General features: G+C 39.5%; 1 protein-coding gene across 7 annotated transcripts in view; it reads right to left on the bottom strand.

The window, feature by feature from the left end:
- Positions 1-4,149: 4,149 nt before the first annotated feature.
- The window catches only part of ARHGEF9 (Cdc42 guanine nucleotide exchange factor 9), a 421,659-nt gene continuing 407,947 nt past the window's right edge, over positions 4,150-17,861 (bottom strand). For all 7 annotated transcript variants that reach the window (XM_055120363.1, XM_055120368.1, XM_055120367.1 and 4 more), the window contains one exon: positions 4,150-7,281. In XM_055120363.1, the coding sequence (XP_054976338.1) occupies positions 7,100-7,281 (182 nt within the window). In that variant the 3' untranslated portion in view covers positions 4,150-7,099. The remainder of the gene's footprint in view (positions 7,282-17,861) is intronic.

Here is a 17,861-nt window from a genome sequence, read left to right as displayed (position 1 = left end):
AATTTACAAAACACTACTCCAATCAATAAAAGAGGACACTATTAAATGGAGACAAATCCCCTGCTCATGGATAGGGAGAATTAACATGATCAAAATGGCAATACTGCCCAAAGCACTATACAAATTTAATGTGGTCCCTATCAGGATACCCATGACATTTTTCAAAGAAATAGACAAAACACTCCTGAAATTCATATGGAACAATAAACCCCCACGAATAGCTAAAGCAATCCTTAGGAAAAATAAGATGGGTGGCATCATCTTCCCCAATTTCAAACTCTACTACAAAGCAGGGGTAATTAAAACAACTTGTTATTGGGCTAGAAACACACCTGCAGACAAATGGAACAGAGAGGAATATCCTGTCACATACTCCCCAATATATGGCCACTTAATCTTTGACAAAGGAGCAAGAAATGTGAAGCGGAACAAGGAAAGCCTCTTCAACAAGTGGTGATGGGAAAACTGGATAGATACCTGCAAAAAAATGAACTCTGACCTCTGTCTAATGCCAGGCTCAAAAGTCAGATCAAAGTAGATTAAACACCTCAATATCAGACATGAATCTATAAGGTACATAAAAGAAAATGTAAGCAGAATTCTCCATGACAGTGAAGCTAAAATCACTTTAAGCATGAAAAAAACACTGACCATACAAGTGGAAGCAAACATAAACAAAAGGGACTAAATCAAACTAAGAAGCTTCTGCACTTGCAAAGAAACAGTGATCAAAATACAGAAAGAGCCCACAGAATGGGAAATAATATTTACCCGATACCCATCTGATAAAGGATTAATATCCAGGATACACAAGACACAAGTAGAATTGTATAAGGAAAAAAAAACTCCAACCCTATCAAAAAATGGGGAGAATAAATGAGAAGAAGTTTCCTCAAAAAACAAATACAAATGGTAAAAAGGCACATGAAAAACTGTTCCACAGTCATCAGGGAGATGCAAATCAAAACAACAATGGGATATCATCTCACACCACAGAGACTGGCACACATGCAAAAGAACAAAAGCAACCAGTGCTGTTGTGGACGTGGGGAAAAGGAACGCTCTTTCACTGTTGGTGGGAATGTCGACTGGCCCAGCCTTTCTGGAAAACAATATGGACAGTCCTTTAAAAGCTAGAAATTGAGCTTTCATATAACTCCGCAATATCACTTCTGGGATTATATCCAAAGGATGAAAAAAAGCACAGTAGAATTGACATCTGTACCTATATATGCATTGCAGCACTTTTCACAATAGCCAAAATCTGGAAACAACCCCAGTGCAACAACAGATGACTGGTTAAAGAAACGGTGGTACCTCTACACAATGGAATACTATGCAGCTGTTAGGAGAGATGAAGTCATGAAATTTGCTTATTAATGGATAGACATGGAGAGTATCATGCTAAGTGAAATGAGTCAGAAAGAGAGGGGCAGACATAGAAAGACTGCACTCATTTGTGGAGTATAGAATGATATCACATGAGGCTGACACTCAAGGACAGTAGATACAAGGGCCAGGAGAATTGCCCCATAGCTGGACTACTGCTTCATGAGTGGAGGAGAGAAGGCAGATGGAATAGAGAAGGAACCACCAAGAAAATGATGGCTGGAGGAATCAGTCAGGATGGGATATGTGCCGAAATTAGAAAATGGACAAAAATGATGACCTTTTAGTGTCTGTGTTGCAAGCCATCATGCCCAAAAGTAGAGAGAGAGTATGGGGAATATTATCTTCCGTGGAGGCAAGGGGATGGTAGGAAAGGGGGGGTATACCGGGAATATTTGTGGTGGGGAATGTGCACTGGTGGAGGGATATGTGTTTGATCATTATGTGATTGTAACCCAAACATGAAAGCTTGTAAGTATCTCACAGTAATTCAATAAAATTAAAAAATATATATTATTGCTTTTTGTATGTAGACAAGACATAGTCTGTAGGTTAACATAGCCTCAGGTAGTTTAGGTTTATTGGGTTACTCCCACCACAGTGCTCCCATTCCTCTGTGTTTATTTGTAGCTTCTTTCTTAATGTTCTGTTGACTTGTATATTGTTTTTCTCTTCTCCTTGATTCCTTTGTATAGTTTATTCAGAGCCATGTCCTTTTGTATGGACACAGGAAGACTTAGCAAATGCTATGCTTTTGTAACCTGGGAGTCATTTGACTCTACATGATATTTTCCTCCTGGGCATCTGTTCTCTTGACCTAAGCCTCAGCTGCCCTTACTTCCTAGCACCCCCAAAATCAGGGTCCCGACGAGGGACGGGACGGACCCAGGACAAGTGGTGAGTTGTGTGCTACCCTGGCATCGAGATGGGCCTGGCCAAAGTGCCTAATGCTTAACTATAAGTTAAGAGATTGGTCATGGACAAATGGTTTCATGATCCAAACAGCGATAACTAGATTTGTGCCCTGCTAGGGTTAGGAATGACTAATCTGGCCAGAGTGCTGTAGTCTGAGTCTGTGGCAAGATGTTGCCAGAGAGCTGCCTTGCAAGCCTCAATGTATCTCTTGATATGTCCATACAAAATAATTAGTATTAAGATGTTAATGAGTGTTTGGACTAAGGAAAGGAGAAAAACACCTAAACAGTCAGGAAGGGCTTTGGAATGCCCTTAAGTAGTGTTGCCTTTGAATCTTAGGCCCTCAGGAAGGGATTTCTTATGTTGATTTTGCTACCTGGCTGTGTGTAGCCCTAAGGGCAAGGTCGAGAGAGACAAGTAGGAGGAGAGAGACAAGAGAATCCATATCCAGAGAGAGGACGGGAGCTAGAAGTGTGGTAGATGAGAAAGATGGAAGATTGAATAAAGGGTAACTAATCAGTAACCAGCTTGGTCCTGGTTCTTCCTTCGCCTGTCCTTGGCCAACAGCCATCCCGATCCAGCCCATGCACAGCGGTTCCAGAGCACTGAACACGAGTGGTGAGACAGCTGCCTGGAGAGCCCGAGAGTGCACACGCACTTTGGCATGCGTTAGGAGGGGTATACGGGGATATTTGTGGTGGGGAAAGTGCACTGGTGGAGGGATATGTGTTTGATCATTATGTGATTGTAACCCAAACATGAAAGCTTGTAACTATCTCACAGTAATTCAATAAAATTAAATATATATATATATATATTATTGCATTTTGTATGTAGACAAGACATAGTCCTCCACAAAGAGACCTTGTGGAAAGTAAGAAAAATCTACATTCTGGTAATATTATAACGAAAGACTAAGTTCATTTCAAACCAAACTTTGGGACTGAATAAAGATCTCCGATTGAAGAGGAGGGTAGGTTAAGGGTTAAATTTGCCTTTGTAACTACTTGGCTGCTTTGAAAGATGTTTTCGAGACCTACCACTGGGCAGGAACTGGTCACTAAATGGGACAACAAACTGCTCTAGGCACTGTAAGCAAACATTTGAGAGGAAACAGTTAACAGTTAACAAATGTTGAGATTAGCAAATTAAGTGACCTATGTGTGATTCCCTTTGATCCAATAGGTGTAATTCCCTTTGATCCAATATGTGTGATTCCCTTTTCTCCCCCAAAAGGGTACAAAAACAGTTTGATTTTTGAGTTCGAGGCCCTCAGCTTTGCCGCTTTCAGGCACGGTTGAAGGTCCCAACATGGACATGTTGGCTTGAATAAACCCCGTGTGTTTGCAGAAAGAGTTGTCTCGGTTTTGTTCCTTTGTTCCTCCGTGCCTCCCACGGGCAGAGATCTGCCCCACCCCTAACACATTGAGAAAAAATTAGTAGTGTTAGGAAATTACCAGGCGTAAGTTATTACTGATTGATATGATGTCTTTTGGGGTCACAAATGCAGCTCTTAAATCTCATGTGTATGCCTTCATTAGGCACTTGTAGCTGCAAGTAAAAAGAGAAATCAGAAATGGGCATCCAAATATTGATGATTAAGCTGCATAGATAGACAATTAAATTGCCTTGGTTTCACAATTAAACTATTTTTTTGTCCCAAATTTTCCAAAAATAATACATGAGAAGTTAAGATAACTCATTGGATTCTTGATGTTAAAAATCATATAACTGGCAGACCAAGAATGATTTTGTGTAAACTGCTCATACAATGAAAATTATATTTATTTTGTAATAGTCTACACAGACATACACAAAACATAGCATGATAGTTACACCTGGAAGTGTCTTTTTACTTCTTTATTGAATTCCATAAATATTTATAAGGCTTTGTGTCATTACAACATCTTATTTTTGTTGTTAAACAATTTTTATTAAACACACAACTTTGACATTTGTTTGACAGGGTCAAACATCCAGAAGAAACATAATAATAATTGGTAAATGCAGAGCAGCAGGGGAAATAAAAGTTGCTGTTTCCCATCCATCAAACCCAGCCCACCCCACCCCCAAAGCACTAAAAGATCACTATTTGTCATCACATCATAATTGTTAGATTTCTCTTGTTGCTGTCCTTATAAGTCCGTTAGAGATATACACAGAGAGAAGGGGACAGGAAAGAGAAAAGGTAGTGGTGGATTTCTATGCTTTGAACAACCCACGTGAAAGCCCCTAGAACATACTTAGCAAAGCCTTTTGGAGCACAAATCAGTTCTCATTGAGTTGAGGAAAGGAGAGTTCTGGGCCATGCAGAAACAGAGGAAACCTACGGAGTTATTGAAAATAGCATAGCTGTGGAGACAGAATTGGCTTGGACTCTAACTCTAGGTAATGGGGTTGTCCTTAGGATTGTAGGTCACTGGTATGATTCGCTAATATAAGCTAAGATTTCCACTTTGACCAAATGGTGAGCTGATCTCTCATATTGCAAGTTACTGGTATCTCGAGAGTTCAGTGGCTTGGATAAATATGAGGTGAGCAGATAGTGAGAGATGGTAACCCTTATTGTAAACCTCTGGACTCAGACACTTGGTAGCAGGGGCTATGAAAACACTTGTTTAATAAAAGTTGTAGGCCCCTAAAGTATAACTCATTCCTTTCTGGTGTACCTCCAGGCTCTGAAGAAAACATATCAAACCCGAGTATAGATGAGAAGAATGGAAAGTAAGAAAAATATGTACCCTTCAGTGAGGCCTACACAGTCACTGTGTAGTCATAGCTCAGGATTAGATACTTCCCAATGGTGTCTTAAGAAGCTGATTCATGTGCTAAGAACTAGCAATTAATTCTAAACCCTTGTCATTTGCCCATCTCAATCTTATTTTTGGCTTATACTACAAGTCTGATTTAAGTATGGCAAATGGAAACTTAAATAGCATAGAATTTTATTCTCACAAAGGTTTATTCCCAGGTTGAGAAAGATTTTGTCTGGGCTCATAATAGAACAACAGTGTGGCTCAGTAAGCTGCTGTTCTTAAATAATTAAGTATTCTCTTGGGTTCAAGACAAACTCAAAATTTCCAGGTTCTTAACTAGGGGGGCTCTCCATAGCATGACCTATACTCACTCTATTCTGCTTGCTGTTTAAGGGCCAATGCAAGGGCTAATGCAAGAAGAAGTACTCCTTCACCAACAGAGAACTTAATTTTTTGGAGAAGTTAGTTTTTCTCAGGTTAGAAAACCTGCCAATAATGATTATGTAAATAACATCTCTGTCTCAGGCCCTTTCTTTACTCGTTCCTCACTTGCTTCAAATTCCATCGTATGAGATAATGTTGGAAACAGAGCCCTTTGTAGTCAGAAATGTCTATTTAATCAAACTTTTGCCAGGTTATCAGGAGAGAAAAAAAGGAAAGGTAGGGGCAATAGATTTTTTCCATGCAATCTGGGAGAAGTCTCATATTACTGGAGTGGCATGAACTGTAGATACATACATTAGTCAGAGACTTTACATTCCCTAACCTATTATTTTCCATTAAGATCTTACTGATAATCTTGGATATTGTCTAAATAAATATTCTGAAATTTGTTGCCTTTTCTGGTTGGTTTAGGGCCTATTACAACACCCAAAACATAGTGAAAACAATAAAAGGGTGGGATTTTTCTTGTACCTCATAGACTCCTAAGCTTTCTGCCTAAACATTTTGGAATTTGCAGCAGGAATTATTCAGTCCCCACACGTATAGTGAAAGGGAAATCCAATATAAATCCACTTAGTGCTAGGAGGAAGTTAATTCTTTCTTCCAGGAGTGAGGTATCAGCCTTTTAAATTCCAGTTTATCTTTTACAATAGGGGAGGGATATACCATGTGGAATACAATAGTGGAATACCATAACCAAAGCATTTTGAAAAGGGAAATAATTGACCCAAAATAAACCCCAGATACAAAACTGTCAGGACACAGCAGTGCTACAATAGGATAAATTCCAATACTAGAATCAGCCCAAACACAGAATGTTGCCTGCACATCATTCCTCTCCAGATTCTTTATACTCTGACAGTATAAATATATATTACCTCTTTTCTGGTTTGTTTAGGGCCTTTTACATACCTAAAACATAGTGAAAGCAATAGAAATATCAAGCAGCTGTCACAGGGCACAAAAGAGCATGTCTAGACTGATGCAACTGAGAAGATGCAGGAAAAATGTTCAGAGCAACAGCAATGCTGCAGAAATATCTGCAGAAAATTGGCTGAGGGAGAGGAAAAAGGGGAATCTTCCCTTAATCAACTGAAAAGTGAAAGGGGAAAAAGATTCAAACTTTCGAATTTCACATCAAATTAATTTAAAACTCATTAGCATCACTATCATCAGAAAACTAGAAGCCAATACAAACACATCTATGGTAATAATGACAAGTCATGAATCACTCACAGGTGAGTACAGAAATTATCTTAACTGAAAAACAAAGAAATAGAGCTATCAGTTTCTAAAAGTAAATGCAAGCGGGTCAGGGTGATAATGGAAAACTTGTAAAGAAAGGGTCATTAGTTTAGATGTTGTTGTTACCTTTCTACGACTACAGATTTAATTTCCCCCAAAAGAAAATGTTTTTGCTCCTTCTGTGTGTGTTTGTGTGTGTACACTCGAGGGTCTATTTATGTCCATATATATATACATATATAGAGATACATATATATGTATATAAATTTCAACAGTGTTTCTCCAAAAAAAAAGGTCCATCTATAAATATAATTTACTTTAGTTTAAAATTATCTGCCTCCCTGTAGGTATTATTTTTTGAAGGGAGTTAACCTGCTGAAGTTTTGCCAGAATGGTGACTGGCTGCGCTTGGGTTCGCTGAACTCAAAGACCTGTGACTGAGCGATGCCATCTGGGACCAGGTATTGACCCTGGTTTAACGGGTCCTGTGGTGGTGGGTATGAAGGAGGAACTGAGCGAGCAGAGTTGACACCTAGAGGAAGAAAGAAATCAAAGGGAAAAATGTATAAGTAAAACAGCAAAGTAGTTTCTCAAATAAATAAATAAATAAATAAATGAAATTTATAATAATAAATCGAAACAATAATAATTAATAATTAAACAAATTAATAATAAATAAATTCATATTTATTGTAAATATAAATTTATTTATTATAAATAATAATTATCAATTATTATTTATTATATAAATAAATAAATTATTATTTATTTATATAATAAATAAAATTTTCACCCTTTTATTCTTCCCCTAGTAACACTAGGGGAAGATAATTTAAGACAATGTTTTCTTAAGTATAACTAAATTTGCAAATTATCCAAATGAAGAACTGCAGACTTCAACATATTAAAATTGTATAATGATAAATAATCACCCCCTCTCTGATAAGTCATTTATGATAAAATAATTAGGGGAACGTTTTGTTAGTCATTTTGTAGGCCAAAAAAAAACCAAGAAATGATGGGAAATACCATATTTAAGGTGACAAAGCAAGTTCTATAACCTATATTAGTTTATTTCTTAGTTGAACTTTTTCCAATAAATTTTCCAACAGCTTAGTTGAAAGTTTTTTTTTCCAGGTAAAGATTTGGTTTTTCACATGAACAAATTCACCCATTCATTTAACCACAAACTTCTGTTTTCTCTTTCCCACCCTGAGCTGAGTGTGGTCCCACATATAAATAAGGTCAAAAGGACAGAAAACTACTCACTTCAGGACAGATCTTCTCAGGAAAGGCATTTTCTATAAAATAAGCCATACATCTCTGTTCTACGAAAGACCACCTTTTAAATAACTGAGGCACACAGCACACACATTTTTATTTATTTACTTTTGTTTAAATAGTGGATCACCATGAGGTACAGTTACATACTTACAAACTTTCATGCTTACATTTCAGTCATAAAATGATCGAGTACCCATCACTCCAGCAGTGCCCATTCTCCACCACCAATGATCCCAGTATCCCTCCTCCCACCACCCTCATTCCATGTCCCACCCCACCTCTGTGGCAGGGCATTCCCGTTTGTTCTTTCGTTCTTTCTCTCCTTTTGGGTGTTGTAGTTTGCAATAGAGGCATTGAGTGTCCATTGTGTTCTATCTATAGTCTACATTTGGCACGCATCTCCCAACCAGAGCAGGTCCTCCAAACACCTTTTACTCGGTGTTCCCTTCTTTATCTGAGCTGTCTTTTCCCCCAGCATGTGAGGTCTGCCTCCAACAAATGGGGCAAAATTCCTGGTCCTTATTTCTACTATTCTTGGGTGTTAGTCTCTTATTCTGTTACCTTATATTCCACAGATCAGTGCAATATTTCTATGTCCGTCCTTCTATTTCTGACCCATTTCACTTAGCATGATACTTTCCATGTTGATCCACTCATATGAAAATTTCATGACTTCATCTTGTCTAAAAGCTGCATAGTATTCCATTGTGTAGATGTACCAAAATTTCTTTAACCAGTCATCTCTTCTTGGGCACTCTGGTTTCTTCCAGATTTTGGCTATTGTGAACAGTGAAGCAATGAACATGCAAGTGCAGAAGTTATTTCTACTATACTTTTTTGCCTCTCCAGGATATATTCCCAGAAATGGTATTGCTGGGTCAAATGGGAATTCAAATACTAATTTTTTGAGAATAGCCCATACTGTTCCCAAAAGGGAAGAACCAGTTGGCATTCCTGTTGGATATCATTGGTTTGTCCTTTCCCCTTTGCCACTAGGAGCTTAGGTTTATCAGTCACACCCATCAAAGTGCTCCCGAGTCACTCCCATTCCTTTGTTTATCTGTAACCACTTCTACCAGTTTATCTGCTCTTCCTCTAATCAAACTCTGTTAATTGGTAAGGTCATAACTTCCTAGGACACTGAATGTTATAACATTGCCTTTCTCTCCTCTTTATTCCTTTTGAATAATTTACTTTAAAGCTATGTCTTTTTTGTATAGACACAAGAAGACAATATTATGTTTTTGTAACTTGGGACTTAATTGGCTTCGAATATTATTCCCTCCCGGGCATCTGCTTTCTCCACTTAAGCCTCACTTGCCCTCAGTTCCTAGCACCCCAAAATCAGGGTCCCGACGAGGGACAGGAAGGATCCAGGGCAAGCGGTGAGTTATGTGCCTATCGAGATGGGCCTGGCCAAAGTGCCTAACTCTTAACTATAAGTTAAGAGCTTGATCATAGACAAATTCTGTCATGATCCAAAAGTAGTGATGAGACTAGGACCCTGCTAGGGATAGGAAAGACTGTTCTGGCCTGAGCACTGTAGTCTGAGATTGAGATGGCCCCAGGAGAGCAATTCTATAAGCTTTAATGCATCTCTTATTGTGTCCATACAAAATGATTAATATTATGAATTCTTATATGTTTGTTGGCTGAGGAGAAGAGAAACACATTCATGGGACTCCGTCCTTGGGTGGATCCTCCTGCTGAAAGAGAATTAAGTCCTAGGAGAAGCATCCCCTGAGGGAAAAGAACCTTACTCTATTGCTGACCACACATATGTGTATGCCCCAACCCCCTCTTGCTGTGGAGATTTAACTAGGCTGTAAGAGTGGGTTGAGGGCCAGATCCTCAGATCGAGAGAGAGACCGAGAGCCGGGAGAGAGGCAGAGAGAGAGAATGAAGTAGGATGGGGGAGAGAGAAGCAGGAGGAGAATCAGAGGAGAATGGAGATGGACATGGAATAAACTGCGACTAAGACCAACCATCTTGGCTCCATTCCTTCCCTTGCCCGCGCCTTTTCTTTTTATTTTTAGTTTTTTACACATACCCACCAACAGTGAATGAGAGACCCTTTCTCCCTACGTCCGTGCCAACACCGGTTGCTCTTGATCTTTTGGATGTGTGCCAGTATCTGTGGTGTGGGATGATATCTCATTGATGTTTTGATCTGCATCTTCCTGATTATTAGTGATGAAGAGCATTTTTTCATGTGCCTTTTGGCCATTCAGATTTCTTCCTTGCGAAAGTTGCCGTTCATTTCATCACCCCATTTCCTGATGGGGATGGATGTTTTATTCTTGTGGAGTTCAACCAGTGCCTTGTTGATATCAACCCATTATTAGATGGGCATTGGGTAAATATATTTTACCAAAAAATTCTGTAGGCTGTCTTTGTATTTCAGTCCTTGTTTCTTTTGAGGTGCAGAAGCTTTAGCTATTTGTGGGCGTTTACTGTTCCATATGAATTTCAGAAGTGTTTGCTACATTTCCTTAAATTTTTTCATGGGTATCCTTATAGGGATCACATAGAATCTCTACAGTGCTTTGGGGAGTATTGCCATTTTGACAATGTTCATTCTTTCTATCCATGAGCAGGGAATATGGTTCCATTTCCTCGTGTCCTCTTTTATTTTATTGATTAGAGTTTTGTACTTTTATTTGTAGAGATCCTTGACCTCTTTTGTTAGGTTGATTCCAAGGTACTTGATTTTCTGGGGCACAATTGTGAAGGGGATTGTATTTTTTTTAATGTCACTTTCCTCTGTTTCATTATTTGCATATAGGAAGGCCATGGATTTGGGGGTATTGATTTTATGAACATCAACTTTACTGTACGAGTCTTGTTTCTAAGAGCTTCTTGGCAGAGGTTTTGGGTTTCTCTAGGTATAGTATCATATCATCTGCGAATAGTGAGAGCTTGATTTCTTCCTTTCCTATCTGTATGTCCTTAATGTATTTTTCTTGCCTAATTGCTATTGCAAGAACTTCCTGTACTATGTTATACAGAAGTGGTGAGAGTGGACATCCGTATCTTGTCCCTGATATTTGAGGAAAGGCCCTAAGTTTTTCTCCATTGAGGATGATGCTTGCCGTAGGTTTGTGGTAGATGGATTTGACTATCTTGAGGAAAGTTCCATCTAAACCCATTTTGGTGAGAGTTTTCATCATAAATGGGTGCTGGATCTTGTCAAATGCTTTCTCTGCATCTATTGAAATGATCATATGGTTTTTATCTTTGCTTTTGTTGATATGGTGGATTATGATGATTGATTTCCGAATGTTAAACTATCCTTGCATCTCCGGGATGAATCCCACTTGATCGTGGTGTATAATCTTTTTGATGAATTGTTGGATTCTATTTGCTAATATTTTGTTGAGGATTTTCACATACGTGTTTATTAGAGATATTGGCCTGTAGTTTTCCTTCTTAGTGGTGTCTTTGTTTGCTTTTGGTATTGGGAGATATGTGCTTCATAGAAACTGTTTGGGAGAGTTCCTGCTTCTTCATTTTCCTGGAAAATCTTGAGGAGAACTGGTAAAAGTTTGGAAGAATGTTTGGAAGAATTCGCTAGTGAATCCATCTGGGCCAGGGCTTTTTTTGGGGGGGAGACTTTTGATTACAGTTTCAATTTCCTTGATATTAATGGATCTATTCAGGTATTCCAAGTCTTCTTGGTTCAGTCTTGTGAGGTGATAGGAATCCAGGAAATTATCCATATCTTCTAGGTCCTCTTGTTTTGTGGCATACAAGTAGTCAAAGTATCACTTTTGTTGTTGCAGTGGACCACAATCAATGCTTAGGGTGGAATCCAGAATGGCTGCATGCAAAGCAAGCACTCTACTGGTTCTAATCTCCAACCGAACTAATTTGATTAACATAAGTATTGTAAAAGAATTTCTATGGTAAAGTTAAAGCTGACTGACAAATCTATTATCTCACGTAATTATCTTTTGTAATAATAAGCCTATGAACACTTTGTTGTGTGTGTGTTTTTTTTGAAGCGGAAGGGAGGGCTCATGCCTGGTGGTTCTCAGAACCTACTCCTGATTCAGAGCTTAGGAGTCATTCTTCACAGGCTCAGGGGACCACACAGGGTGCCAGGGATAAAATATGGACAGCCACATGCAAGGTAAAAGTCATATCTGTTGTGCCCACCCTGAAGATACATATACAATATAGCACACACAACAAAGTATTACTATCGTCACCAGATTCTCATAGATTATGAGAATTTCTGAATCTTTTGTTTATTCTTTTATAGAATCACCACGTGGAAAGTTACAAAGCTTTCAGGTTTAAGTTACAGTTATACAATGTTCAAACACCCATCCCTTCACCAGTGCACACATATTCCACCACCAAGAATCACAGTATAACTCCCCCCCTCCCCCCACCTCCCCAGCACCCCACCCCGCATGTATAACTGGTAAATTTCACTTTACTTTCACTTTACTTTGATTACATTCAATATTTCAACAAAAAAATCACTATTATTGATTTGGAGTTTCCCCCTCCTAAAGTCGACCTGCTGAAAAGAAAGCATTTGATAATTTGCTTTCCATTGCTGAGAATGAAGAGATATGAGGTCGAGAGGCTGTAGTAGCAGCCACACGGGTTTGGATTTCTGTATTTTAGTACCTAAGTCCAGAGAAATATCTGCCAGAAATCGCAACATTGTAAGCTTGTACCTCTCAGCTATTATTCCACATATGAGTGCAATCTTTCTATGTCTGTCTCTTTCATTCTGACTCATTTCACTGAACATGATACTTTCCATGTTCATCCACTTATATGCAAATTTCATGACTTCATGTTTTCTGACAGCTATGTAGTAGTCCATTGTGCAGATATACCAGAGTTTCTTTAGCCAATCATCTGTGTTCGGGAACTCTGGTTTTTTCCATATTGTGGCTATTGTAAACAGTGCGGCAATGAACATGGAAATGCAGATGTCATCTCTACTATACCTTTTTGCCTCTCCAGGATATATTCCCAGGAGTGGTATTGCTGGGTCAAATGGGAGCTCAATTTTTAATTTTTTGAGAATCGTCCATATTGTTTTCCAAAAGGGCTGAACCAGTCGGCATTCCCACCAACAGTGAAGGAGAGTCCCTTTCCCCCCACATCCACGCCAACACCGGTTGCTTTTGTTTTTTGGGCTGTGGGCCAGTCTCTGTGGTGTGAGATGATATCTCATGGTTGTTTTGATCTGCATTTCCCTGATGATTAGTGATGTTGAACATTTTCTCATGTGCCTCTCAGCCATTCGGATTTCTTCTTTGGGAAATTTTCTGTTCATTTCATCACCCCATTTTTTGGATCTGATTGACAGTTTTCTTCTTGTGGAGTACAACCAGTGCATTATATATCCTTATTATCAACCCTTTATCAGATGGGTACTGCGTAAATATCCTTTCCCATTTTTGGGCTGTTTGTGTACTTTGGTCACTGTATCTTTTGAGGTGCAGAAGCTTCTTAGTTTGAGATAGTCCCATTTATTTATCTCTGTTTTCACTTTTTTTGCCAGTGGCATGTAACCTTTGAAGATACCTTTGACTTCAATGTCGTGGAGAGTTTTGCCGACCTTGTTTTCAATGTACCTTAGGGATTCTGGTCTGATGTTGAGGTCTTTAATCCATTTTGATCTGACTTTTGTACATGGTGATAGGTGGAGGTCTAAGCCCATTTTTTTGCATGTAGCTGTCCAGTTTTGCAAGCACAATTAGTTAAACATGCTTTCCTTGCTCCACTTCACATTTCTTTTTCCCTTATCAAAGATTAGATGATCATATATTTGGGGGGGTGTCAGAGTGTTCAACCCTGTTCCATTGGTTTGCAGCTCTGCCTTTGTTCCAGTACCATGTTGTTTTAATGACTACTGCTTTGTAGTAGAGTTGGAAGTTGGGGAGATTGATTCCTCCCATTTTCTTTTCCCCAAGAATTGCTTTAGCTATTCGTGGGGGCTCATTGTTCCATATGAATTTCAGGAGTGCTTGCTCCATTTCTTTGATGAATGTCAAGGGTATCCCTACAGAGATCGCATTGAATTCGTATAATGCTTTGGGGAGAATTGCCATTTTGACAATGTTAATTCTTTTTTGTGTATGATTCCTTCGAGTTTGAATGAGAGTTTGGCTGGATAAAGTATTCTTGGTGAAGCGTTGATTTCATTGATTTTTTTCACTATATCCCACCATTGCCTTTGGGCTTGGAGGGTTTCCTCTGAATCTGCTGTGAATCTAAGGGCTGCTCCTTTGTATGTGATTTCCTTCTTGGACCTTGCTGCTTGCAGTATTTTGTCTCTCTGTATGACGTCCAGCATTATAACTATGATATGTCTTGGGGTTTTTCTGTTAGGCTCTCTTTTAGCTGGCACCCTTTGGGCGCCTTGAATCTGAATGCCCGCATTGTCCAGCTGTGGGAAGTTTTCCGTAATCATTTGTTTGACTGTGTCTTTTTCATTGGGGTTGGTTCCCTGTCCTTCTGGTAGTCCAATTATTCTAATGTTGTTCCTCTTGAAATCATCCCCTAGGACTCTGATTCTGGCTAGAGCTATTTTGAGGTCTCTTGCCATGGTTTGTTGTTGCCTGTAGACTTCATGCAGCTCATCTTCAGCATACTGATTCTGTCTTCCGCTGCAGTCATTCTATTGTTGAGGGCAGCCAGATAGTTTTTGATTTCATGTACTGAATCCTTCATTTCTTTTTGTAGGTTTTTTTATTTCTGCTCTCATTTCTTCCCGTATTTTGTTAGCTGTCTGTTGTATTGTTTCTGCCAGATCCTCCTTGAATTTGTCAATCTCTGCATTGAGTTCATTGAACATGTTGAGGATTTCAACTCTGAATTCTTTATCAGAGATGTCAAGTTTGTAGGAAAAGCCAATTGTGGTTTCTTGACTCCTTTGATTGTCCTCTGCTTGCAATGGGGATTTGCGGTGTTTCTTCATGTTGTTGTGGTAGTATGGAAGAGGGACCTTGAAGGTGAGTATCCCTGTTTCCTCTTGTTCCGAAAAAGGATTGTGGATAGGCTCAGTCAATGGTGGTTGCCTTTTCATTTCCCCCTTGTAGAACCTGGTCTCCCACTGAGATGTTCTTTCAATCCTTCTGTGAAGTCTTGTGTTTTATTGTCCAACTGTTTGCAAATAGCTAGGATGTCAGTGTTAGACACGATGATGAGGAAATTATTTACTGCTGCCTTAGCGGGTGCCAGCCGGAAAAGAGGCCACGCCCACTTTTCTTAGGCCACTCCCCGTGACTACTAGGCCACGCCCCTTTCCCACAGCCCAATGGCTGGTCAAGGGGCTGGGGTTGGAGACAGAACGGCTGCGGCGCTTGGGGTCAGCGTGCCGGCCACTCCGCCGGCAGTCCGGAGGAAAGGGAAGCCCTGGGTGCTCAGGGCCGCGGAGCAGGCTGGGTCCGGAAGGGCGGGTCGAGGGAGGGTCACACACCTGGACGGGGAGACAGAACGGCTGCGGCGCTTGGGATCGGCATGCTGGCCACTCGGCCGGCAGTCCGGAGGAAAGGCAAGCCCGGGGTGCTCAGGGCCGCGGAGCCAGAATTTCTGTATCTTATAGTTAGAAGGTCATGCTCCTTAGCCAACATTTTCTACTGTTCTCTAATCTCAACATCCAGTAATCACCAATCTACTTTTTTCTGTAAGCTTGACCATTTTTGATTCCAGATAGAAGTGAGATTAGAGGGGCCTGGAGGAATAGCACAGCGGGTAGGGTATTTGACTTGCACGAGGCCAACCCAGGTTCGAATCCCAGCATCCCATATGGTCCCCTGAACACTGCCAGGGGTGATTCCTGAGTGCAGAGCCATGAGTAACCCCTGTGCATCGCCGGGTGTGACCCAAAACGCAAAAAAAATTTAAAAAAAGAAGTGAGATTAGATATTATATGCCTTTTATGTTTGATTTATTTCACAGAAAGTGCTATAGAAAGCACTTCTATGCTTTAGACACACGACAGAATTGGCTTCCTTTATGATTCCACAATATCCCATAGGATATATAACCATGACATTAATTTTTATTCTTAATTATTTTATTTTTTATTTTAAATCTATATTTTATTATTATTATTTTAATTTTTGGTTTTTATAAAATGTTCACAGTATTTCATTACATTCGATATTTAAACACCAGTCCCACCATTACACCTTCCCACCGCCATTATTTTGAATTTTCCCACCACCACCCAAGCCTGCCCCAAAGGCAGACCCTAAATAATTTATTTTGTATTGTTTGTTATGAATAATCCGCTAAAAAAGATTCAAAAAGTTTTCTTAGAGGAAAGTGTGTGCTGATTGTTTTATCTCACCCTGGAGACATTAATTTTTTTTTCTTTTTTGGGGTCACACCTGGCGATGCACAAGGGTTACTCCTGGGTCTGCACTCAGGAAACACTCTTGGCCGTGCTCAGGGGACTATATGTGATGCTAGGAATCGAACCCGGGTCAGCCGCGTTCAAGGAAAACGCCCCAGTTGCTGTGCTATCGCTCCAGCTTCGAGTCATTAAATTCTTATATAAGAGATTACTAACATATTATTACATGTTGAGCCTGTTGATTGAAATTGGTTGTCTTTTGCATTACAACTCATCAAATGTGGTGTGCTACTCCTTGTACATCAGTGGCTTAGAGAATGAAATGGCACATGGCCGTGTACGCCAGGAATTATAAAATTTTTATAGGGTGATACATCTGGAGTTAAGTTTATATCTGCATGTTGAGTTTAGAGTCTGGAGGCATCTCTGCAGCATTTTGCTCTCTTCTGAGACTTATCTAAAACTATTTTTATTGAATTACTGTGAGATACAGTTACAAAGCTGTTCATGATGTGGTTTCAGTCATACAATGTTTCAACATCCATCCCTCTACCAGTATACATCAATGTCCCAAGTTTCCCGCCTGCCCCTCCTCTTACCTATCTCTCTCTCCCTCTCTTTTTTTGGCATTATTGTTTGCAATACAGATACTGAGGGGTTATCATATCGGTTCCATTACCTACTTTCAGCACGCAATTCTTATCCAGAGTGATCATTTCCAACGATCTTTGTTATAGTGGCCCAATTTCTATCCCAACTGCCTTTCCCTAAGCACTTGAAGCAGTCTTTCAACCTCCTGGCCAATTGTCCTAGCACTGGTTTCTATGTCTTTGGGATTAGTCTCATAATATGTCATATATACATTTTATTATATTATGTTACATTATATTATATATCCCACAAACAAGTGTAATCATTCTATGTCTGTCCCTTTCCTTCTGACTCATTTCACTCAGGATTACACTATCCATGTCCATCCACTTATAAGCAAATTGAATCACTTCATTTTTCATAACATCTACACTATATTCCATTGTGTAGATGTACCATAGTTTTATAGTTTACTAGTCGTCCATTCTTGGTCACTTGGGATGTTCCCAGATTATAAATATTGTAAATAATGCTGCAATAAAGATAGAAGTTTAGATGGCATTTCTGCTACGTGTTTTGGGCACCCAGGATATATTCCCAGAAGTGGTATTGCTGGGTGAGTCATATGGAAGCTAGATTTCTAGATTTTTGAGGAATGTCCTTATTGTTTTCCAAAAAGGCTGGAACAGTCATCATTCCCATTAATAATAAAGGAGAGTCCCTTTCCCCATGTACACAAGCCAACACTGGTTGCTCTTGTTCTTTGTGATGTGTGCTAGTCTCTGTGGTGTGAGATTATATTTCAATGCTTTGGTTTGCATCTCCCTGATGATTTGTGATGTCAAGAATTTTTCATGTGTCTTATGGCCATTTGTATTTGTTGTTCTTTGAGTAAGTTTCTGTTC

Source organism: Sorex araneus, chromosome X, assembly GCF_027595985.1.
Source record: "Sorex araneus isolate mSorAra2 chromosome X, mSorAra2.pri, whole genome shotgun sequence".
In the NCBI taxonomy this organism is placed as follows: domain Eukaryota; kingdom Metazoa; phylum Chordata; class Mammalia; order Eulipotyphla; family Soricidae; genus Sorex; species Sorex araneus.
Note: the sequence above shows the minus strand (reverse complement) of the source record. Positions and strands in the feature narration are given on the sequence as shown.